The 25,840-nt window shown below is 33.1% G+C and overlaps 1 protein-coding gene across 1 annotated transcript in view; it reads left to right on the top strand.

The window, feature by feature from the left end:
* The window catches only part of LOC110031476 (phosphatidylinositol 3,4,5-trisphosphate 3-phosphatase and protein-tyrosine-phosphatase PTEN2A-like), a 114,317-nt gene that overhangs the window by 57,635 nt on the left and 30,842 nt on the right, over positions 1 to 25,840 (top strand). The window contains exons 3-9 of the mRNA XM_020734685.1: positions 3,378 to 3,479; positions 3,561 to 3,617; positions 19,012 to 19,077; positions 20,433 to 20,609; positions 20,963 to 21,049; positions 21,129 to 21,193; positions 21,292 to 21,368. Coding sequence (XP_020590344.1) covers positions 3,378 to 3,479; positions 3,561 to 3,617; positions 19,012 to 19,077; positions 20,433 to 20,609; positions 20,963 to 21,049; positions 21,129 to 21,193; positions 21,292 to 21,368 — 631 coding nt within the window. The remainder of the gene's footprint in view (positions 1 to 3,377; positions 3,480 to 3,560; positions 3,618 to 19,011; positions 19,078 to 20,432; positions 20,610 to 20,962; positions 21,050 to 21,128; positions 21,194 to 21,291; positions 21,369 to 25,840) is intronic.

The raw sequence follows: 25,840 nt of genomic DNA, 5'->3' as shown, positions 1-25,840 counted from the left end.
TCAAGGATACGGGTAACAAACATGATGGCATGATTGATCATAGGCAACATAACAATGGCATAACTATTATTAGGTTGAGCTTTGAAGTATGTTCTTGCGTTAAAACTCTCCAATAAAATGCATGTGAAAGTGCAAATTTTATGCGAACTGTTCATATTTACCAAAGCCAAATGTGAGTTATCGCTATGAAGTTTGCAAAAGATAAATTAAGTTGATTGTTTATGCCTGAAGGACTAATGTAAATTGAAACACCGCACTTTTTTATGTGCTATTTCAGTTTTCACAAGTTCTTGTGGTTTTCATATTCTTTTATGTTTGTTGTTTCGTTTCCCAGTAAATGATGCACTACTCTTTAAACAAGATTCATGTGTATGCTCTTTTTGGAGCTGCAAACTTTTTGACTGTCCTGCTGTCATGCCATTCCAATTTTACAAACAATGAGAGTTTGCATGACTAACATGGTTACTTTATTTTACGATGTACTGGCCACCTTTGCATTTTCTTTATTTTCTTATATGTAATATTCAATTGCAAGACTAATAAAAGCAGTACTTGCTTACTACAATAAACTGATTGGTGGTTATATTGATAAAAATTTATTTTGTCATCGTTTTTTATGATTGTTTTCTAAATGACTTTTGTTTACTGCCATTCTTATTTTCTGATTTCATATTGTTTCAATTTCAGTCAAATTATATTTGATTAATTATGTTAAGCTCATCTCATATTGTTTCATTAGTCATTAGTCGCTGATGATATCCTTCTTGTGGATGAGACTAGAGAAAGAGTACAGGGAAAAAATTGAATTATGGAGGTCTGCATTAGATTTTGCATTAGATTTTAAAGGCCTTCGTTTGCGTAGATTTAAAATTGAATACATGGAATGTAACTTTAGTAGTAGTTCTAGAGGCGGAGTTATAATAATGGGTCTCTGTTATCATGGGTGATCGAATCATTAAAAGTTGTGAATGTTTTAGATATCTCAGGTCTATGTTCAAAGTGATGGTGATATAGATGAGTATATTATTAGTAGAATTCAAGTTGGTTGGTTGAAGTGGAGGAATGCATTGGGCCTATTGTGTGATAAAAAAGTACTGCTTGGACTTGAAGGAAAACTTTATAAGATTGTAGTGAGAATTGCAATGCTCTATGGCATAAAATGTTGGTCATAGAGCATTGCTGAGATGAGAACGCTTGGGTGGATGAGTGGCTTGACACTTAAAGAAAAATTGAAAAAATTGAGGATTCTTCTCCTATTACCTTTCTTTATCATTTCTGTGTGTGATGAATTTTCGCACAATACTAAGGGTCTGTTTGGGGCAGTTGCAGCTTATCCAACTTCTGCTGATAAGCAGCTTATCCTGATAATCTGCTGATGACAAGCTGATTCGGATAAGCTGTCTGGTTGTTTGGTTAGTGCGTTTGGAAAACAACTATATTTCTTATAATATATATAACCTCAAACATGTATGAAAAGTGGGCTTCAAACTAATAAGATCAGAATCGAATATTTTAATATTCTTTATTTTATTTTATTTTACATTCAAGAACACGCATTCATATTGACTACAAAACATATTTGAACAATCATTTCTATTCAACGATCTAATATTAAATTATTTTGGGACAACTACATACAAACCATCCAAAACTTATTAATTACAAATCAACCACCCGCTCCCATCCATTTTCCAAGTCTCCCTCAAATAACAAAACTCATGGTAAAACCCCAACATGTATTTTAATTCTCAATGATTTGATCGTGGCACGTATAAATACATCTGTCATACAGTTCAAAAAAATCACTTGGGTGATTAATCCGTAAATATCAATGTTTCGGGTGGTCTGTATGTAATTATCCCAATTATTTTTCATGATACTGAATTATAAACATTTGCAACATGAGAAAATCAATTACATCCACAACAAATACTTAAACCTGAATGACATTCATTAAGCCTAATGTTATGGTAAAAAAAGCCAGCAAAAAATAGCAAGGGAAAAAATGTGTCAGCTAAAACATACAAACGCGAATTCCAATATGTCACCCCCCAAACCTTCAACTAAAGAAGTGTATTAATAAGATAATTGGAGATTCTACGACCAGAAACCTAAACATATCTGATCAAACTATATAAAAAAACAAAATAAAGAAAGTGCACAGTACCACTCTCTTACTGGCTTTCTCTGGGCGGAGGGCGGGGCCCGAAGCCGTGCCCCCGGAGTCGATAAATGCAGGTGTGGCTCGAGCTACCATGGTTGGAGGTGAAGTCCAGCCTGACCATGTTGATGATGCTTGAATCAGCAGTAGAGATGGGAAAGGTCTGTGCATTGCTCTTATTGAGATCATAGGAGAACTCTGTTAGTATCAAAATCTTCTCGGCGACAGCAGAGGAATCGTTTTCGGGTCCCTCGAACCAGCCAGAGACTCACTAGTCCTTGGGAGCACTGGAATAGTGAATCGGAAAGGAGGAAGGAAAGGCTACAGTTCTTTCCTTCCCTGGAGAGAACTGATCCGAACGGAGACAAAACTGAAAGGGAATCTGATTGAGAGGCGAGCCGCAGCTTAGATCGCGAACGAAGCAGGGAGCGGGTCTGCGAGCTCGATCGCGAACGAAGGAGGAAGAAATGCCGAATCCGAGAGGCGCAAGGGCAGGAGCTCGATCGCGAGGGTAGCGGAGTAATTCAGGAGAAAACGCGAGAAGGAAACGCCGACCTCCGGTATGATCCCGCGGGCAGCGTTATTCGTAAAATAAAATTCGCGATTTCAAGCACGCAGTGTAAACGTGTTATTCAAACAGTAAGCGGCGTTTTCAAAAACGCCGCCCACTGTTTTAAGCTGTCCCAAACGGGGCCTTAGATGGTTTGGTCACATTAAACGTTGACCATTTGATGATCCGGTTAGGAGAGTAGATGTTTTAAATTCAACCTATGTTAAGAATGGCAAAGGCGTACCTAAAAAAAACTTGGGCATATTGTATAGAAAATGATGTTAATTTCTTATAATTTAATGAAATTTGTTTCTCAACAGGACACAATGGAGAGAAAGGATTCATGTAGCCGACCCCACTTAGTGCTTGTTGTTGTTGTTGTTTTTGTTATAATGCTAAGCTGCTTTAATTTTTTCCTTAGTCGATAAAAGCTATATATAATTTATTATTGCTGGTACTGCTCCGTTTATGTAAAAAATTCTGTTGCTTATATTGAACTTGTTTGCCTCTCATTTATCACAAGAAACCGGTCTTTGTAGTGGAAGGTGTGATTGTTGGTGCTGAACATTAAATACGGAAAATGCTTTTTTATGATTGAAAAATAGATAATTGCATGTCGATCATGCATCTCTAATACATTTATTTATTGTTTTTTAAATTTCTCAGGAAGGTGGATTTGATTTGGATTTGACTTATATCACAGAAAATATAATTGCTATGGGTTTCCCTGCGGGTGATATGAGTTCAGGGTTTTTTGGCTATGTTGAGGTAATGAAAGTTGCTTGGTGTTGGTGTCACAGATTTGGTTACTGATTTGATGGGTGCTACAGTAAATTGTATTTTGTGCAGGGATTTTACCGTAACCATATGGAGGAAGTGATAAGATTTTTTGAAACTCATCACAAGGTATTGATTATTCTTTCATGTTTTATTTTGAAAAAAGGGCTACATACAAATGGTTATTCTTTTCTACCCCAGTTACATTTGTTTTGGCTTTTCAAATGGAATGAATTCTTGTGCCATTGGTACAGTGGCCTAAAAAATCATTTTTTTGAATTTATATAATGCAAGATACATAGACTGGATGGATAAAGATCCAGCACAACGCGATCATTAATATTATCCTAATTTCTTGGGATTGGTTTTTGAGATCTTCCATTTATTCCTCTTCAAGGTTATAGCCTGCATGTGATTCTAACTTTATTTTGTGTGACTTCTAGATTTGGAGCGAGAGATGAAATCAAATTTGATCCATGTAATTAACATTAACAAACATATTTTATGCAGTAAATATTTACTTAATATTTCTTATGGATAAGAAAAAGTGCGCAATGCATAATGCATTATGACCAATGCTATGAAGCACGGACACAAATACGGAGACACAAACATGACACGATATGGGGGCACGACATAATTGAAAAAAATAGGGCACGACATAATTGAAAAAAATAGGACACGGCATGTCAGTCATGTTTTTATATTTAATTAGTCATTAATATAAAATATATTTTTTCATTATTTTTTATGAAAAATATTACAACATAAATTATGCGAGAATAACATTTAACTTCATAAATTTAATTTATATTATAAAACATCATGCTTATGAAAAGTAATTTTAAAAATTAGATATAATATGTTTCAAAAGAGTTCATCCTACATATAATCCAACTTATCTACTAAAATTTAAAAAATCCTATGATTACAAATGAAGAATTACTAATGCTCAACTTTCATTAATATTTGTTGTATCTTTTGTAATAATTGAGTAAAAAAGAGGAATAATAATGATAATAAATAAAGAAATACTAATTTACTAATAGGATTGTCTTTTGGAGAAGTATTGCTTGGGGGAATTTAAACGAGCATTTATCCTTTAGTTTGCATTCAAAACCGAACAAGAGAGAAGCAGTGGGACAAGTGAAAGCGAGAGAAAGAAGCAACGAAGGAGAAGAAGCAGCGGTAAAAGGAGAAGTGGAAGATTTACCTTTGAGAAGGAAGCATGTGTTCTAGCCGTAAGTGAAGGAGAGGAGGCAGAGCACTCATTGGGCTTCAGCGAAGTTGGCGAGTGCTTGTGTGAAGAGGAACAATGCCGCAGACGAGGCATGAAGAAGACAGGAAGAAGGAAGTAGAGGCTTTATGTCTGTGAGGAATTGGGGTTGGCGTCGCCTGTCGCCGCTCGCCGCCTTCTCATCCGAGCAAAAAAGAAGAGGAAGTTAAGAAGGAACAAATAGCCCGTGCCCTTACCAATCTAAGGAAGTGATGTCTAGCGACTGATGCGAAGGAGAAGCAAGGAGCTCTCGTGGGTATGGTAGCTCCCGTTTTGTGCGTGAAGGAGCCTCCACGATCGAAGTACAGGGGATCGAGCAGAGAGGAAGAAGGTTCTTGTGCGATCTGTTGGGTCAAGCCAATTACGAAGAGGAAGGTAGGGTTTAGTGCGGGTATTGGTTAAGCCAAATCCCACGGGGTTAGCGTACGTGCAAGACGGGCGAAGGGTGACTGAATGAATTTTAAGGTAAAGTTATATTATTATTATATTTTATTTATATTTAGGCTTATCCTTTAGTTGTTAATTGAACGTTCTTTAGAAGTCAAGATAGAATCTATTAGAATCTCAAATTGAATAGAGAAAGGATCGACATATTGAGGTGAGTGTAGAACTTTACTGGTCATTAAATGTAAATAAATTAAAAATTTATTAATCGTGAATTTAATTATATTTTTTCTTAAATTAGAAATCAACAACTGAAGAATACTCAAGTTGGGGGAGAAAAAAGAAATACAAGGAAGTATGAGTTTACCTTTATAGTTTGAATTAACATATTTTAGTTAAATTTATTATATTTTTAATTATAAATAAATATCAAAATGTATAGGCAGAAGAATAAAGGCTGAACTAATCCGATTAGGAGCCTAGTGTGCGAGAAATTAAATTGAGCCTTTAAAGTAAGAGAGAGTTTGTTTAATTTAGATTTCTTTAGTCAAAATTGAAAGCATATTTAAACATTAAATTGTAGTTTTATTAACTAATGCCAACTTGTTAAGTGGAAAAATAAGCACATAAAGAGGTCTAATAAAGGTCAAGGTTAGTTATTACATTTTAAATTTCAGTAATTAGTATTATTTCAAAATTTATGTTTGATTTTATTGATGCTTTATTTATATTTAATTTCAATGAGATTTAGATTATAATAGCTTCTTCATGGTGATATATAAGAAAATTTGTATATAAAATAGATACACATGGAATTTTCTATAAGGTTATTAGATCATTGAATGATATTAAATTATAGTAGAGGTGCATATATATTAGATTATTGCATGATCTGTAACTTCAAATAGAAATCATATAGTATATCATTACATGATTTTAGAAAACAATCATGTTCAACGAGTTGCATAATGATTTATCTATGAAGTTATTAGAATAGTGCATGATATACTGATGCTAGTAAACATGCACGTATTCATTAGTGGATATAAGTAGTGTTTCATAAGAGGAGAATGAATGATATGGAAGAATGAAATGACTTATATATGAATATTTGTATGTGCATGTTCAGAGTAGTTCACTCCTTGATGGTACAGGCAGGTGATATCAGTGTACCTGCACATGCAGAGTTTTTCAATCACTCCAGACAATTGTGATGGTTAGATCACTAATTGTTATGCCGACGGGTTATTATCGGTTTGGGGCAAGTAGATCGAAGTTTACTTTCCTAGATAATTGTAATGTTTATATTGCTATCCGTTATGCCGAAGAGATAATATCAGCCAGGAGGCAGGTAAGGGTCTTTTCACCATATAGACAATTGTGATGTTTACATCACTAAATGCTGATGAGAGCCGACGGGAGGAACTGAAGGAGCAATACCGGCTAAAGGTGTGTTTGGTTTTGTTGACGATAATCCTTAAAGCAGCCAGATGTGTATATAAAGAATAATAAATAAAAGTAAAGTTAAAGTAAATTTATATCAAAGGTTTGAGTATTTTTATTTAGAAAAGGTTATTGATGCATGCATTAACATGCATAAGATTCCTTATGAAAATATGAAAGATTAACATAATTCAGGATTTTTTTATAAGATATGAAAAACCTTCATATTGAATTTTTTCCATTGGGTTAATGTAATTTGGATGTGATTGCTTCTTCTATGTTATCTTTAGATAACTCGTTATGTTGCTTTAACTTTTTTTTAGGTTTAAACTTTTGATTAGAATGAATAGGATAGAAGATAATATATACAAGAGACTAGAACAACAATAAGAAAGTGCAAATTTAATTAAATTTGCTTTCTTTAGTAGCCATTTCATAAATATTTGAATATTTAATTTTTAGTGATAAAAACTGAAAAACAGAGAATTTATTTTTACCTTCCGACCGTCTGTTCCTGCCTTGGCTAATTCAAAACCCCTGATCGGGTCGAGACAAGTGGTATCAGAGCAGAGTTTTAGATTAAACAACATGAATATTAATGAAAGATCCAATATGATAATTGGATTAAGTTATAAATAATAGGAATTAAAATTTTAAATGAATAATTAAATTATTTTATTGTTATTTCATAATTATGGATGATCCAGAGATAGAGGTCAGGGATGATGATGATGTTGAATTTAATATACCCCAGAATGTTATGGTCAATGCTAATGCTTTTGCTGAGATGATGACTGTAGTGACGCAGATGATTATGAACTCCCAGCTTCAAGCCAGTAACAGTAGAGTAGCTCCAATTGATAAATATTTGAAGCTCTTCCAACATATGAGGCCACCTTTGTTTTCTGGAGCATGAGGGCCAATGGAAGCTGAAAACTCGCTAGTAAGGGTGAAGAAAATCATTGATTTTATTACATATCCACCGTCGATGAAAGTTACATTTGCCACTTTTGCTTTTGAGGGAGAAGTTAAGAGGTGGTCGCAAGAACAGATGTTGGAGAAGGTTGGAGGTAGAACCAACCAGTTGGTGCAATGAGAGGAGTTCGTGAAAATCTTTAGAGATTGGCTTGTGCAACTATCAGCTAGGAGACAGATGCAAGATAAATTCATTATGCTGGTACAGGGTGATCGATTGATTATGCAGCATGAAACAAAATTTACTATGCTGTCGAGGTATGCACCATAGCTCATTCCTATTGTAGAGGGAAAATGTTAGATTTTTTTCTGAATTGAAGGATTCAATTTGAAAACCACTGGTACGACTTGGGATCGGAAAATTTTCAGTGCTAGTGGAGAGGGCTAGACGAGTGGAGGTTGATTTTCAGCAGACTCAGAAGCTTAATGACATGCACAAGAGGAAGAGATTGAAAAGAAGTGTCACAAATTTTATTCTCGAGAGTTTAACGGGAAGAAGATAAAATCCCATGTTCATGGAGTAATTGGTTAGACAACACCAACACTATAGGGCCTTGTGCTAAGTGTGAGAAGTAACATCACGGTGAATGTCTATTTTGGTTAAAGGTGTGTTACTTATGTAGATAGCCCGAACATCAGATGAGAAACTGCCTTCATTCTACTTAAAAATTCACATCATATGCTAATTGGGAAGGGTTTCAGCTTAGAAGAATTTTAAAGATGGATCTACTTTAAGAAGTAGCAAACAAAAGATGATAGAAACTAACACTGTGACTCGTAAGGAGCAACCAATGTAAAACATTCAACTAAGAGTCTACTCTTTAACTCATCAGGAAGTTCAAGAATATGTTCCCACTGATGTTGATGCGTAAAGTTTAATGGAGTGATTTGTGAGTTGGGTATTATGTTATTTTTCATGTTAGTTGTCTGGTGTTGAGTATCTTTACATATTTCTGATTTCAGAAGTTGGGTGTTATTTTTGTTATGTTATCTCAGATGAAAGATTTATCACATCTGTTTTAGTTTTTATTTAACAAGAATAAGACTTATGATAATTTGTGACGAGTTCGTGTTTCATGTATATAATGATTAGTTTAAGTGAAGCTTTTAAATTTTGAGGACGCATTTTTTATAAGGAGGAAGGATTGTAATAATCGAGTAAGAAAAAGAACAATTATAATAATAAATAAATAAATAATAATTTACTAGTAGGAGCATCTTTTGGAGAAGTGTTGCTTTGTGGAATTTAAATGAGCCATTCTTCTCTCGTTTGCATTAATAACCGAACAAGAGAGAAGTTGTGGGACGAATTGAAATGAGAGATAGAAGCAACGAAGGAGAAGAAACAACAGTAAAAGGAGAAGAGGAAGAAGGAAGCCTGTGGAGAGGAGGCAGAGTACTCCTTGGGCTTCGACAAAGAGGGCAAGTGCTTGTGTGAAGAGGAACGATGTTTCAGATGAAGCGTGAAGAAGACATAAAGAAGGGAAGTAGGGCTTCATGTGTGTGAGGAATTTGGGTCAGCGTCGAAGCAACACCACTCTCTGCTTACTCATCCGAGCAAAGAGGAAGACAAAGAAGGAACAAGCAGCTTGTGCCCTAACCTTTTGAAGGAAGAGGGGTAGAGCGGCTGGCTTGAACGAGAAGTAAGGAGCTCTCGTGGGTACGGTAGCAATTGTTTCGTGCGTGAAGGAGAGGCCACGATTGAAGTGCAGTGGATCGAGCAGCGAGGAAGAAGGGTCTTGTGCGATCAGTTGGGTCAAGCCGATTACGAAGAGGAAGGTAGGGTTTCGTGCGGGTATTGGTGAAGTCGAAGCCCGTGTGCTTAGCGTACGTACGAGAAGTGCTAAGGCCATTCGAATGAATTTTAAGGAAAATTTAGTTATATTATTAGTAAATTTGATTTATATTTAAATTTATCCTTTTATTATTAATTGTATGTTAAATCTCAAATTGCATGAAGATAAGATTGACATAATTGAGGTGAGTGTAGAATTTTATTGGTTATTAAATTATAAATAAATAAAAAATATATTAATGGTAAATCTTAGTTTTTTTTTCTTAAATTAGAAATCAACGGCAGAAGAATACTCAAGTTGGAGGAGAAAGGAGACGTATAGGGAGGTAAGGGTTTAACTTTATAATTTGAAGTAATGTATTTTAGTTAAATTGATGAAGTGTTTAATTATAAATCAATTTTAGAAAGTATGGATAGAAGAATAAAGATTGAACTAACCAATTAGCAAGGGGAAGGAGGAACATTGTGTGCGAGGAAGTAAACCAAGTCTTTAAGGTAAGAGAGAGTTTGTTTAATTTAGATTTCTTTAGTCAAAACTGAAAGCATATTTAAGTATTGAAGTTATATTAACTAATGCCAACATGTTAAGTGGACAAATAAGCACATAAAAAGGTTTACTAAAGGTCAAGGTGAGTAATTATATTTCTAAATTTAGTAATTAGTTTTATTTCAAAATGTATGTTTGATTTTATTGATATTTCATTTATACTTTATTTCAATGAAATTTTGATTATAACAGCTTCTTCATATTGGTAGATAAGAAAATATGCATATAAAATAGATACACAATGAATTTCCTATAAGATTATTAGATCATTGAATGACATTAAATTACTGTAGAGGTGCATATATATTAGGTTATTGCATGATTTGTAGCTTCAAGTAGAAATCATATAGCATATCATTACATGTCTTCTAGAAAATAATAATGTACAACCAGTTACATAATGATTTATTTATAAAGTTATTAGATTAGTGCATTTCATGTTGATACTATTAAACATGCACTTATTCATTAGCAGTTACATGTAAGTGTTTTTTAAGAGAAGAATGCATGATATGGAAGAATAAAATGATTTATGTATGAATGCTTTTATGCGCATGTTCAGAAGAGTTCACCCTCTAATGGTACAGATAAAGGATGCTAGTGTACCCGCACATGCAGAGTTTTTTTACCACCCAGACAACTGTGATGGTTAAATCATTAACTACTGCGCCGACAAAATAATATCGGTCAGAGGTGAGTAAACCAGAGTTTACCTCCCCAGACAATTATGACGATTACATTGCTAATCATTGTGCTGACGAGATAAAATCGATCAGGAGGCTAGTAAGGGTTTTTTCATCATAGACAATTGTGATGTTTACATCGCTAACCGTTATGCTGGCGGGAGGCAATGGGGTATCAGTTAAGAGTGTGTTAGGTTTCGTTCACGGTGATATTTAAAGCAGTCGGATGTGTATGTAAAGAGTGTAAAATAAAAGTATAGTTAAAGAAAATGCGTATAGAAGATTTGAGTAATTTCATTTATAATTTTTTGTTTTGATATATGCATTAACATATATAAAATTTCTTATGAAAAAAATAGAAAAATATTATAATGAATGATATTTTAATAAGATATGAAAGACTAGCATGTATATTGAGTTCTTTACCTTTGATTACTGTAGTTTAAAAGTGTGATTGTTCCTGGGTTATCTTTAGATAACTCATTATGCTGCTTTAAAATTTTTTTCATGTTTAAGCTTTTGATTAGGAGAAATAGAAGAGAAGATAATATGTACAGGAGTCGAGAACAATAATCGAAAAGGTATAAATTCCCAATTCTTGATTATATTTTCTTTTATCTAGTGGCTCTGTCATGAATATTTGAATATTTAATTATTAGTGATAGAAATTGAAAACATAGAATTTATTTTCATCGTCTGGATGTCTCTTCCTGTCTTGGCTAATTCCAAGCCTTAGATCGGGTCATGACATATTTGATGTTCTGTTTTGAAGAATGTTAGAGGTAACTTCAACCTGACGAGAGATGGGGCGGTTTTGGCTTTGAGGAATAATTAAGAATATGCGTACATTTGTAGTTTTCTAATTCCTGTGTCCCATTTTCCCAAAACCTTGTTAAGCTCATGTCCGATGAGGTATTCTGTTGTGTCCTCAGTGTCCTCGGGTCTGAAAAAAATTTAGACATATATTTTGTAGTGTTAAAACAGTGTCGGGCGTGTCAAATAAGTATCGGTGTCCGGTACATGTCCGATACGTGTCTGACACGGGTACGACACATTTTTAGAAGACTTGGTGCTACTTAGGACTAATGAGATCTTTGTGCTATGTTAAGATAGTCATTATTGACAAATTTAAACTCGAGATAGTGCATCTTTTAGGTTAGTTTGAATGTTAGATGCATGCTTTTGGACAAAGGTGTGTAGTCTTGAATGCATTTAGTCAACTTGGCATTATATATATATATATATATATATATATTTGAAGGACCAGTGATAAAAAAGGAGATTGAATTTTTTTGATTGGAAATAATGTTGTGAATATTTTAAAGTTATAATGAGAGCATAATCTTCTATGATAAGTAGAATATTTTTGTTTATTCTCATAATATGTTATTGCTGGTCCCAAGCTCGGATGCGAAAAGTGGATTGCGTTAGGTATTCGACAATCAGCTTAAAACTTGTCGAAAAAAATCATGGCATGAATCATTTTGACTATTGTGTAAGTGCTAGGGCCTCCCCTAGAAGCGACGCACTGCATAGCCTGAATACAGTGAAAAGTGTGTAAGGGCCACTGCACCGGTGCCTCGGCGCCCGGGTGTAGTGTTAAATAAGCAAGGGTTCCCACATTACGGGCGAATGCGGGTAAAGAAGTTAGTCCATGAAACTAATGAAACTAATATTAGGATAGGATCTTGGAATATAGGCACTCTCAATGGTAAATTAATGGAATTAGTTGATATTATGATTCATAGGAAAATTAATATCTTATGTATTCAAGAAACTAAATGGGTTGGAGAAAATGCTAAGGAGATTGATAATTTAGGTTTTAAAATTTGGTATTCTGGTAAAAGTCGTACTAGAAATGGTTTAGGTGTAATTATAGATAAGAGTTTGAAAAATAATGTCGTAAAAATTAATAGAGTTGAAGATAGAATTAGAACCCTTAAGATTATCATTGTTACTAAGATTGTTAATATCATAAGTGTTTATGCTCCTCAAGTAGGTTTAGATATAGGGTCTAAAGATAAATTTTGGAATGACATAGAAGACTTGATACAAATAATACCTCTTGAAGAAAGAATTTTTATTGGAGGAGATTTAAATGGACATGTCGGTAGAGTGGTAGAAGACTTCAGAAATACTCATGGTGGCTACGGTTTTAGAGTAACTAATGAAGAAGGTAGAACTATTTTAGATTTTACTTTAGCTTATGATTTTGTTGTTACTAATAATTTATTCAAGAAAATGGATGAGCATCTTATTACTTATAAGAGTGAATATAATAAAACACAAATTGATTATTTTCTAATGAGAAGGAGAGATCTTTCGGATTGTAAATATTGTAAGGTCATTCCAAGTGAGAATTTAAGTACCCAAAATCATTTATTAGTTCTAGATTTTAAGATGAAGAGTTGTAAAATAAAGAATACTAAGACTCACCATCGTAGGATTAGATGAGGAAACCTAAAAGACAAATAAAATTATTTTTATGAGTAAAATTCAAAATTTCAAAATTTAGGATGTTCATTAAGAAATAATTTTTTGTGGAATAAAGTAACAAACACTTTTAAACGAGTATCAAAAGATGTGCTTGGAGAATCAAAAGAAAAAGTTTTTATAAATAAAAATAGTTGGTGGTGGAATAATAATGTACAAGAAAATTTAAAATATAAGAATTTATGTTATAAAAATTGGTTTAAATGTAAAAACTTAGAGAACTGGGAAAAATATGAAACGGCCCACAGGAGTCTAAAAGAACAAGCTGTGACGCTAAAAATTATGTTTTTAATGATTTTTATAATAGATTAGATATTAAGGAGGGTTAAAAATATATGTATAAACTAGCCAAACAAAGAGAAAAGAAAAGTAAAGATTTAACACAAGTAAAGTGTATTAAAGATGAAAATCTAAGAACACTTTTCTTAGATAATGATATTCAACATAGGTGGGTGAGTTATTTTGATAAACTTTTTAATGAAGTTTATGAAAATACGATCAACCTTAGTGATCTTAATATCATGAATAATAAATAAATATTTCATCGTTGCATTAGTAAAAAAGAAGTTTAGGAGGCTTTAAAGAAAACCAAGGGTGGAAAGTTTGTAGGACCTGATGATATCAGGTCCTACAAATTGAAGTGTGAAAATATTTAGGAGATTTGAGAGTTTATTGGCTTACTAAACTCTTTAATATTATTTTAAAAACTAAAAAGTTTCGTAAGGGGTGGAGGAAGAGTATTTTGGTCCCCATTTTTAAGAATAAAGGGGATGCACAAGAGTGTGCAAATTATAGAGGAATTAAGTTGATGTGTTATAATTTAAAGGTATGGGAGAGGGTAATTGAACATAGATTAAAACGCATTACAAAGATTTCTCATAATCAATTTGGATTTATGCCGGGCAGGTCTACTATGGAAGCTATAAATTTATTGAGGTTTGATGGAGAATTTCAGAGATACTAAGGAGAATCTACATTTGATTTTTATTGATTTAGAAAAAGCAATTAGTAATATAGTGGTTCGATGTTAAAGTGGAGGATGTACCTTCGTGTTCGAACTGAAGGAGGATTGACCAAATATTTTCCTATTTCTGTTGGATTACATCAGGGATCGGCTTTAAGTCCATATCTTTTTGCTTTAGTTATGGATTGTCTTACTAAACATCTACAGGAGGATGTACCTTGGTGTATGCTTTTTGCTGATGATATCCTTCTCGTGGATAAAACAAGAGAAAAAGCCCTGGAAAAACTTGAATTATGGATATCTAGATTGGAGTCTAAAAGCCTTCATTTAAGTGGAACTAAAACTGAATACATGGAATGTAATTTTAGTAGTAATAGCTCTAGTGACAGAAGTGTGACTTTGGGTGATCAAATTATTAAAAGGTGTGAACAATTTAGATATCTTGGGTCCGTTGTTCAAAGCGATGGTGACATAGATGGGGATATTAATAGTAGAATTCAAGTTGGTTGGTTGAGGTGGAGTGCTTCGGGCCTTTTGTGTGATAGAAAAGTACTGCTTAGACTGAAAGGAAAATTTTATAAGACGGTGGTGAGACCTGCAATGCTCTATGGCGTTTAATGTTGGCCTTTAAAAGAGAAGCATAATAATAAGTTAAGTGTTGCCGAGATGAGAATAATTAGGTGGATGAGTGGCTTTACACTTTAGAGATAAAATGCGAAATGAATATATCCGTGATAGGGTTGGTGTAGTTCCTGTGACGGACAAAATTAGAGAAAGTCGTCTTAGATGGTTTAGTCACATTAAACGTTGACCATCGGATGATCCGATTAGGAAAGTAGATGTTTTAGATTGACTTGTGTTAAGAAAGGTAGAGGTAGACCTAGGAAGACTTGGGCTTATTGTATAAAAAATGATCTTAATTTACTTGAACTTAATGAAAATATGACACTAAATAGGACGCAATGGAGAAAAAGGATTCATGTAGCCAACCCCATGTAGTGGGATTAAGGCTTTGTTGTTTTTGTTGTTGTATTCTCATTGAGTTTCTTACTAAGCGACTGTGTGACATTGGCTAAGAATGACACCTACACCAACATTATAAATACTGAAAAATTTTCCCAAGGCCAAGGAATCTTAGAATTGGCGATTTAGTAATTAATTTTTTTATTATATGGCTTTGATTGCAGATGATGTTCATTCAAACTTGCCCCTTCTCAGAACATTTGTCAAGGGGTTGGTGATGATGCTAAGGTTATTGAATTTTCTATAGAATTTTGCTAAGCCATAAAAACTTGTAGTATTAGAGGTAACAGTAATGGACAACAGATTATGGATTGCCTTGATTTGTTAGGGATTTACTTCATGATTCTTGGAAGGCATCACAAAACAAGAAATATGATTTTTTTTAGCCTAAACGTGCGTTTCTTAAGAGTAATATATAACTTCTGATTTCTTAACTTAGATGATAATTGATGCAAGTGATCCAAATGCTCAACCTTTATTGTGCTATGATCAATATGTCATTGATGTACACCAACAGGAATTGCATAAACCCCTAGTTCGTTAATTTTATGAAGGTAATGATTGCATTCTCCAAATGGAATAATAAACTATTCAAATAACTCATAAGGTGTCGTGAATGAATTTGGATTTGATGGTACACGCTGCTCAAATCATTTTTTTTGAAAAGTTTGATAACCCAGTCATCATGTAAGCATGCCATTCAATCTAGTATAAGAAATCTATACTTTATAGTAGTTTTCTAATTACATGACTATGAACACGTGTCCAGATTTATCTTACATTCACAATATGGGAATAATGTATGAACTCAAAGGTTTCTTCCATAAATCCTTTTTGTCTTATTATAATATGGAGCACTAGTTCATGTGTGTAAGTCTCACTGGGTATGGCGAGCTACACAACTGGCTAGTTAGTATTATAAGTCTCATTAACTAATTTGTTGTTCATGCATTATATATGATTTATCATAAATAAATAATTATTCTAGCATTACAGAGATTATTACCTTATTACAATAAGGTCCAATGCGAGAAAGTTGTGATCTTAATGAGGTAAAAGACATTTTCTTAGTTGTTTGTAGTTATAAAGTTTGATGACAAATGGATAGTCATAGAGTCCAGTGCAATCACAAAGTTAATTAGAAAATAGAAAACAATGCAAAAATAATTGTTTGGCAGATCTCCACTTGTGGAGAAAAACAATGCTATAGGTGAGATCATTGGATGTGTGGGGAGAAGGAGAGGCAATACACACACAGTGCTAAGGAGCGAGCAATTTCAATGAGGTTTATAACCATAGCATTGCTGCAGAAGAGCACTCATGTGCATGCACATTGTAGAAGTACTGCACGTCACGTGGACACGAGTAATAAAGATCCTAGGTAGATGTTAAGTAGAGGAAAGCACAAGAGCACTCTGAAGGAGCATTATAGATTTGGGAGAGGAATGGTTGAGTTGGTGACATGCTAAGTGCAACTGAGAATGACCACACTGTTGTGGGTTTTTACAGGGCAGTAAATGTGTTTGAGCTTGGGAGGGTTCAGATTGTAATGCATTAGGAGCATGAAGATGAGGGAACGGAGCTATAAAGATGTCTAAGATGAGCAATAGAAGCTGTAGAGTTTTCTAGGATTTATAGAGTATGTAATTGGCCATGAATAATTTTTTAGGCATGAAGAGCACGAGGATCAGGGTGCAAATCTACAAGGTTGTCAAGGGTTTGGAGAGCATTTAATTGGCTCAAATAGTTTACATTCATTCAATCATCAATCTATAATAATGGTTAATTTCACATCTTGGTTTTCTAGTTATAGAAACCGGGTTACCAGGATATGACTGAACATTTTAGTGAAAATCTAGTCCTATCCAATTCTAACAAACATTCAGATTTAAATATATTCTTATCCAAATAAATATAAAACCTAGTAAATAATTCAAATGATAAACAAAAAAAAATTGACCGCAAATAGAAATAGGCTTGATTCAAATTTGATATGGCATGTTTTGACTTTTAATTAGTTTCCTATGGCTAATTGAGCTTTGTGAATTGGTTTGGCCTTTTTAAAGTTTTGTACTGCATCACTTCGTATTACTAATGGAGACGCAAATATTTTTAGTCGAATTATTTGCTATAAAGTAAAAGCCATCAAACTTCATACAACCTCTACTAATAAGAGAATCAAGAATTTCTTTGGATTTACATCTGATTAAAGACCCAAGATTGATGAAAGAATTTCTATGAAGCAATTCTTTGCTCCAATACTAATCAAGAGCTTTACAAAGATCATTCTTCTTGATTATGGCATAAGAGGCATAAAGGAAATGGTAGCTTTGCAAGTATGACTTTTCTTCTCCAGTATCTTGTAAAAAAGGTATGTGAATTGTAATTTACTCTTTTTTATTATAAGAAGTATAGGCTTAAATCATATGGCCAATTTTCTTACATTTAAGAGATCATCTTCCTACGCCATGTACGGGCTCTCGTGTCTCTTATGATCAAAAGGAACAGGAGGTTGTTCTTATGATAAAATACAACTTGGAAGGATGGTGGCTAGAAGTGTTGGCAATGTTTGCAATGTTGGTGTACCGATGACGCTGGAAGTATGTGTGCTACTTTCCAATAATATTATCTTATTATTTAAGACCACCACAAATATCATTGGCGTTTATATACACATGTCAATTTTCTGCAGTGTGTGGACTGATAAAATTGTAATTTATAGAACTGAGGGTAGGTGTTTTCAAGGAAGAGGTATTTAACTAGTTTTATTTGAAGTGAATGTTAAATCCATCTAAAGTAGAATTGATAAAAATTTTAGTAAATTGAATGCATTGCATGAATTAGACTGACGTTGAGGTGGAGCTGGAAGGTAACAGTAATGTAGTGAGGATTTATGTATAAAAACAGCTTTGTATGCCTGTAGTTCTAAATCTATGGAGTCTTTAGTTATCCTTCAATAAGTTTAAACCTAGTCTTAATAGGTGGCCATTTTCTGTATTTAAATAGTGAATTGTAGACCAATAATAGGTTGTTAAATACTTTGCATTTTTTAAAGTGTAAAGCTTGTAGCGAAACACATGGAATCACTGTGCAAAGTTTATGTTCTTATTATTTATTTATTCCATCTTGGCGTTTTGTTAATACATTTATTGGTTGTTATTGAGTTGTTGGATTTATATTTGTTATAATCTATATTTCTCCAAATGTAAGAATATTACACCCCAGTACTTTCCATCATTTTGTCTCTTTCTGTAAATATTTCATTGTGGGATCTTTTCCATAAATATTTTATGAGGAAACCATTACTTAAATGACTTCTTATCCTTTATTCTTTAATATACATCACTGGTTATAAGTAATTTATTATTTCTGGTAACATCTTCTAAAATGATTATTACAATCCAACCCGTACACATGAGATTAATCTTAAATGCAATCTCTAAGTTTCTGTTTGGAAATGCATTGAATTTTGGTGGTGTTCTTTGAATTATGTTGTATTGCATAACTTTTCTATTTTTGAAATATTATATCACTGATTTGTTATTTTTGTCATTTTTTTTGTTGGTAATACAATTTATGATCAATGTAAGCTCCTTATATGTGTTATGTTGATAGCTGTATTTCTGCTGCCAATGTTATGATTTGGAGCTGTGAATATATAGTATTAGATAGTAATATGCTCTGTTGTTATTATCTGAGTTAGATTCTAAGCCAACAGTTGTCATTTTTCTTATAAAAAGTATAGATGTTATCTTGATTTGCTATTTTATAATGGTCAATATGCAATATTATTGTTGTTCACAAAGCTTTTCTTTTTCATTGAATTTGTTTGAACTTTAATTGTTTGCTCTTTTGCTTCTCACTTTCAAAGTATCAGTTATGACGTATTCAGGTATCATTCTGATAAGGACTGCTTACTTATTATACTTTATATTCACAGGGGAAGTACAAAGTATACAATCTTTGTTCAGAGAGGCTCTATGACGCATCACTACTTGAGGGCAAGGTAACAATATCTTAGTGTCTTTTCTAAGCAAATTGCAAATTGGAAGTTTTCTTTGGAAGCAGGTGCATTATCTGGGTGGCTCATTTTGTTTAACATATTATTGTTGTGAAAAGTTTTATAATTCATTAATGTGGACGAAGGATCTCTTCACCACTTTAATCCAGTAGAATTTAAGATCACACGTTTTCTTTTCAGTGTCTACCCTTTAGATCTTTGTTTATCGTTTTAAAGCGGTTTGTGCATGCATATCACATTTTATTGTCATGCATTGTTGGAACATTTTTTTTTCTTAAGTTGTTGGCAAAAGCCATCCAAATATAGACAAATTATTATGATATTAGGTTCTAGATGATCTTACCAAACCGTATGAATCAGAAAACACGGCTTTTTTGGGATCATTTTTTGCTTTTCTTTTATTTTTAAACACATGTTTATTTAAGTCTTGTTTGTGATCACTTTTCTTTTTTATTTTTTATTTTTGTTTTTTGCTTTTATTTTATGGTTTTTCTAAATATATTTGTTTAGTATATTTTTTGTATGTATTTATTTTTTGTTTTTAAAAACAAATTTTCTTGTTTTTACAAAAATTGTTTTGAGTGTTTTTGAAAACAACCAACATGTTATATCATTCTAAACATTTTTTTATTAAATCAAAATTTAAATAAAAAAAAATCAAAAGCTATCCCAAATGGCCCCTTATTTTGTTTTACATGTTTTAATATTTTGTTTCTAAAAATAAATTAACATGTTTTTGGAAACACTCAAAATAACCTTTAAGTGTTTTGGATGTTTTTAAAAATATTCATACTTTAATCAAATAGTCAAATATGTATATCAAAATGAAAACAAAGTAAAAAAAAAAAAAAAAGTGATTCAGTGATCCCAAATGGCTCAATAAACTTTTATCTCGTGCTCATCAATAAAGAGCAGTGACAACTATACATAAATGAATGCCATCATGCATTGTGGAAGATATGAGACATTAAATGTGCGATGCATTCTCTATCTATTCCCCTGTTTTATGTGTTTTAGTCTTTCATGCTTGTTCTTTGCTTGTATCTTGTATCTCATCATCATTTTCATGCTTCATTGGCTGCCAACACTAAGAATCCAACTATGCATTTAGCCCTCTCGATTTAATAAAAAATTAAAATATTCCTTCCATACATGGTTATATTTTCTTATGATAGACTACTCAAAACGAGAACTGCACTTTCATTTGTTTTCATAGGTGGAAATGCATCATACTCATTTCTTATCTTCATTTCTGATTGAAATTCTGTATTTTTTATTGTACTAGAATTAACTGAAATCTTGTTATGTTCTGTGGATTTGACATATTTTCCATAACTTAGGTTGCTTGTTTCCCATTTGATGATCATAATTGCCCTCCACTTGAACTTGTGACATTATTTTGTCAAAGTGCCTATAACTGGTTGAAGGAAGACATTGAAAACGTTGTTGTTGTGCACTGCAAAGCTGGTATGGCAAGGACAGGCTTGATGATATCTAGCCTTCTTTTATATCTGAAGGTAAAATATTTTTGTGGTATTTACATACATAGCACATGATTCTTATGTATTTATCTGTCTCATACCTAAACTTTCATATTTACCCACAGAGCACCCAAATCTTTAATATCACATAAAAAATAGCACTATTATCACTTCCTAAAAGTAAAATTCACCTTTTCATGCGTAGGTTTAAAGCACCAAAGTACTATGTTTGTAAATATGAAAGTTTAGCTGTGAGATATGTAAATACATAATAATTGTGTACTATGTATGTAAATTTGCCAACATTTATTATTATTAAATTCTTCTCACAGTGATTGCAGGATGGTGTATCTTAGTATTTGCGCATTTAATATCCATCTATTTTGCAGTTCTTCCCAACTGCTGAGGAGTCAATCGAGTATTACAACCAGAAAAGATGCATAGATGGGAAGGGTCTTGTTCTCCCAAGTCAGATTGTTAGTCTATACCTTTCTGTCCAAATTCTCAGTTTCCCAGAGTAATTCTCAGCAATTTCTAATTTTTAATTCTTTTCAGAGATATGTCAAATATTTTGAGCGCATATTAACATATTTCAATGGAGAAAATCAACCAGGTCGTAGGTAATTAATGCTTTTTAAGTTGCTTTTTTAGTTTTCGGGACCTTTACTGTTTATTTCTGCTAAAATGTTACCTATTTACTAGTAACTTATTTTTTCAGATGTATGCTAAGGGGGTTTCGGTTACATAGATGCCCTTATTGGATAAGACCTTCAATTACTGTCTCGAATCACAATGGTATCGTCAAGATGTTAGTGCTTTATAATTAAAACATTATCATTGCCTGATCATTTAGTAATCTAGTTTATGCCATTATAACAGATTCAGATGTAAAGGTGCACATGTTTTAGATTATTAGCCTGTTTTAACATATGGATTATTCAGTCAATTAATCCAAAAAAAAATTGAAAATTTTATTAGTGATACAGCTTTGTCTACAATAGCTCTTATAATGGAGTTAATTTTTTTTTGGCATCATCCTTGAGGCATAAAAATACGTTGTCAGTACGAAGTAAATGATAAAAGTGGGATGGGCACAATTTTTTTTCTCTGTGATCTATTTCTGTCTGACATTTTTATTCCTAATAAGTAAGTTTTTTTTAATCGCCTCATTATTTGAGGTTTTTCATCAATGTTCTTATACAACTACATTAATTTAATTTTTGGTTCGTATGATTACTGGAAGTTGAAGAACATTGTTTCAACATGGGTGAAACTTGTTAAGTTCATAAACAAACTTTGATTTTATAACTCCACCAACCTACTAGAAATTCTCAAACATAATTATTTTATTTTTGGCCCACAAAATGACCAAAAAAACTAAAATCATTATTTTTAGAAGTACTTTTCTATTTGCAAGCAATCAAATTAGCCATACTTTCAATTATTATTTAAACGTTAATGTTATCACTATCATTTGGCTGTGCTAGGATAAAGTTCTTTGCAGGAAGCTCCCTGATATTTAGGAGTAATCACATTATTTACATATTATTGTATTAACTTAGTTAGCAATGGTGAAGACATTCTTTCAATTACTAACTGAAGTTATTTTATTCATTGCTTGATTGCACTGGGATGCCATTGTTTTGTTTCTTCTGTTGTGTTTATAGATTGAAAAAAGAAGCGGCAAAAAGTTTTTTTTTTTTTTTTTGGGAGTGTGGTATGTTCATTTTAATATATTTTAAGAATGATTTACATAAATAGCACACCATTCATATGTATTTACATATCTAACACCTAAAGTTCAATTTTTACATACACGCCACGTTACCTATGCAAAGTTAAAATTGTGATTTTTTTATGTGATGTGAAGGATTTGGATGGTTTATATGTAAAAATTAAATTTTAGTTGTTAGATATGTAAATACATACGAATAGGGTGGTTTGTATCTAAATGACCCTTATTTTAAATTATATATATAAATTCCCTGGGTCTAAGGTTAGAAGGTCACTGCAAGGTACCCCATATTCTTAAAAACTCTGCAATCGGGTTCTTAGGGCTTCTCATTTGCTTGGGCTCTCTAACTTAATTGTTTGTATTAAAAACTGCACCTTTAATTTACTGTCTATAAAAAATAGCCATTAAGTTGAATCACATGGCATATTCATGATCCTTGATTATACTTTGAATATTTCAAGGTCTGAAAGTGCTCTCATAGAGTCCGTTTGGCGCAGCTTAAAACTGCAATTGGGGTTTTGAAAACGCCAGCCTGTAGTTTGTTTCGTGCGTTTGTACTACGACAGTGAAAACACGGTTTAAGTTTTATAATAACGTGGGATGCGGGATCGACCCCGCGACACGCACTTCCATCTATGTTCATCTATTTATTTCCTCGCGTGCCACTCTCCCCCGCTCGATTGCAGTTGCTTCTATTCTCCCTTGCCTCTCTCCCTCGTTTTTGCCTTAATCTCCGTCTCCTCGCTCCGTCTTCTCACCCTTTAATCTTCGAACGCACTGAGCGAAACCCTAGAGTTCAAGGCAGATAAGAAGAGTAGTAGAGGTTTTTCTTCTATATCACAGCGATGATGGAGCCCGAGAGGTATTCTAAGAGGTTTCTCATTCGTTTTCTTGTGGTTATGCGGTTCTTGATTTGTTTCTGCTTTTGAATTTATGGTCAATTTGGTAAGGATGTGCAGTGAGTGGGGTTTCATGACAGGAATATCATGATTTGGTTTTTGAATTCTTTAGCGTAAATTAAATAAGCGTAGTTTTGGGGATATCAATGCAGTTTTTGGTTGATGTGCGTGTCATTTTATTGATCTTAATTTTGTGGCTTGCTTTCTGTTGCGGAAGGAGTTACTTGATTATTCATGAATCTGAATCTTTGCGTGTCGGGTGTGTTGCAGCCCGTCTGCTTGAGTAGAAGAGGTTGATGTATTTAGATTAGCTGCAAGAAATATAAACATGATGGTAGAGATAATTAAATGATAATAAAAGGGATGAATATTTAAGTAAATTAAATAGTGATAACGTTGAGCACCCTTATGTGAATCATGAATATGGGAACTCTTCTTTCAATGATGCATAATTGATTACTTACAAAGTATTAAAAAAATTAACAGGTGTGAGTTTAGAAATAATAACTTTGGTGGGTGAAACTTATTTATTAAGATATAAATAGTTAGGTGTAGCATTTAAATACAATCAACAAAAGACAGCTTGAGTAATGATAAGTGTTATTTCATTGGTTTATTTCCTATTTTGTATGACTTTTCTGCTTCTCTAGTATCTAATATATTGCCAAGACAGTTCTATTGCAAACAACATTATTTAATAGGGGCAGAATGATTATTTATCCACAAACAACTGCAAATCAGCTGTTTTTCAAACAACCATGCAGCTTATCCAGATAAGCTGCTGATCAACAACTTATCAGGATAAGCTGTTGATCAGCAGCTTATCGGGATTAGCTACTTATCAGCAGATTATTCATTTAGCTGCAGCTGCCCCAAACACCTTAGTCTATAAACTTGCAGTTTCTTGTTGCAACTCATTCATTGCAGCTATAGAGCCTTGAAACATAGCACAAAAAAAGGATGAAATGATTACGGGCGGGCGTAGGGAATTCTCTGTCGATAAGGATGACCATAGAGTAGGGGTTGAACGTGAGGACAAATTAATTGAGGAAACTTTTGGAGGGTTGGTGGTCTTTGTTGTATTTGATGGGTTTGTGTACATATAAGTGTTGGCGATTGCAACGTGAAAGTCTTTGTTCATGGTGGAGATGTGTTGTTGCATGGTGGGGTGATGGGGTTTGGGTTTATGTTTTTATGTTTTGTATATTTGATCCAAATATACGAAATATATTCACAAAAGTGAACAAATTTTTTTTTATTTGAATGTGCATTTGAATGCATACCACTTAATTGCTATGTATTTACATATCTAACACCTATACTTTGTACATTAATACCATCAAATCTTTCATATCACATCAATAATACCATCATTTAAACTTTTAAAAGTGAAATACATCCTTTCATGCATAATTAAGGTGGCATGATGTAAAAATTTAAGTTTAGATGTTAGATATGTAAATACATAGGAATTGAGTGGTATGTATGTAAATCTTCCTTTAAAGGATTCTGCTCTTCCTAGTGAAAGTTTATACAAAGGATAACGATGGTGAGGCTGTGGATGGAGTATCAATGGCATACTTTCCATAAAATTGAAGGGATTTATGATGACAATTGTGGCGGGGGGTTTTCTCGGTGGTGGGTTTTTCAAGGGAGGCCATCATCTTAGTAGTAGTGGCAGAGTGGAGGACAAGCATAGAAAAGGGACGGGAAGAGAGCTAGAAGATGAGGAAGGCTATGACAGGTGAGGTGGCATTGGTTTGGTTGTCTTTAGAAAAACTGTGAGTGACATCTGATTTTTACAAGTCTAGTTGGATAAAGCATTAATGGAAAGTGGCCATGCGACACGGTAGAATGCCAGTGTTAAGAAAGGGCTTATATAGTTCATGTGCACAACTGGATTGAGACGTAACTTCATTAAGTGCCTGATCATAATCAAATGTAACAAATGATAAAAAATTGAAGGTTAAATTACTTAATATTTTATAGCTACTCAATAATTTCTAACCTAATAGTTAGGTAATGATATTCTTTGTTCCTTAAGAAAAATTAGATCGGATGCAATGCTGAGAAAACATTGTGCAAAATCAATGCTGAGCCCAATCAAAAAAGTTAAAATAATCATCAACAAAAAACCTCAAAATCATCAAAAACTAAGATTGAACAAAGTACATTATTGTGCGCAAACATTGTGCAGAACCTCGGGGATGATGCCATCATATTGTTTCTAAAATAATTGAAAACAAAAAACAATGCCTGTGAAAACAGTAGATGAAATTTATCAATGAACTCATCTGAAGCTGTGATTGGAACTTAAGCTTATTTTGTTGAGAAATTTGCCCTCTATCAATAACTTGTTGCCTTTATTTCCATGCCACATAAACACAAAAATAGCTTGCTTTTTCATTGGAGAATGAGTTGTGAAGTGTAATGATGGAACTCCAGCTGTGATCTCTTGTTTGTTTCAACTACATCCACGGACTTGCGTTTTTAGTTAAGGGCATTTATGAATCTGGAGAGTTTCTAAAAGATCAATCTCTGAAGGAATCCATTGAAAAGCATCATAACACTCGAGGATCCAATTGTAAAGGTTTTGAAAACATCGACTAACATGAAACAACTTTTTTTGTATT

This window comes from Phalaenopsis equestris, unplaced genomic scaffold (genome assembly GCF_001263595.1).
Source record: "Phalaenopsis equestris unplaced genomic scaffold, ASM126359v1 Scaffold000829, whole genome shotgun sequence".
Lineage (NCBI taxonomy): Eukaryota > Viridiplantae > Streptophyta > Magnoliopsida > Asparagales > Orchidaceae > Phalaenopsis > Phalaenopsis equestris.
This window is presented reverse-complemented; position numbering and strand designations above follow the sequence as displayed.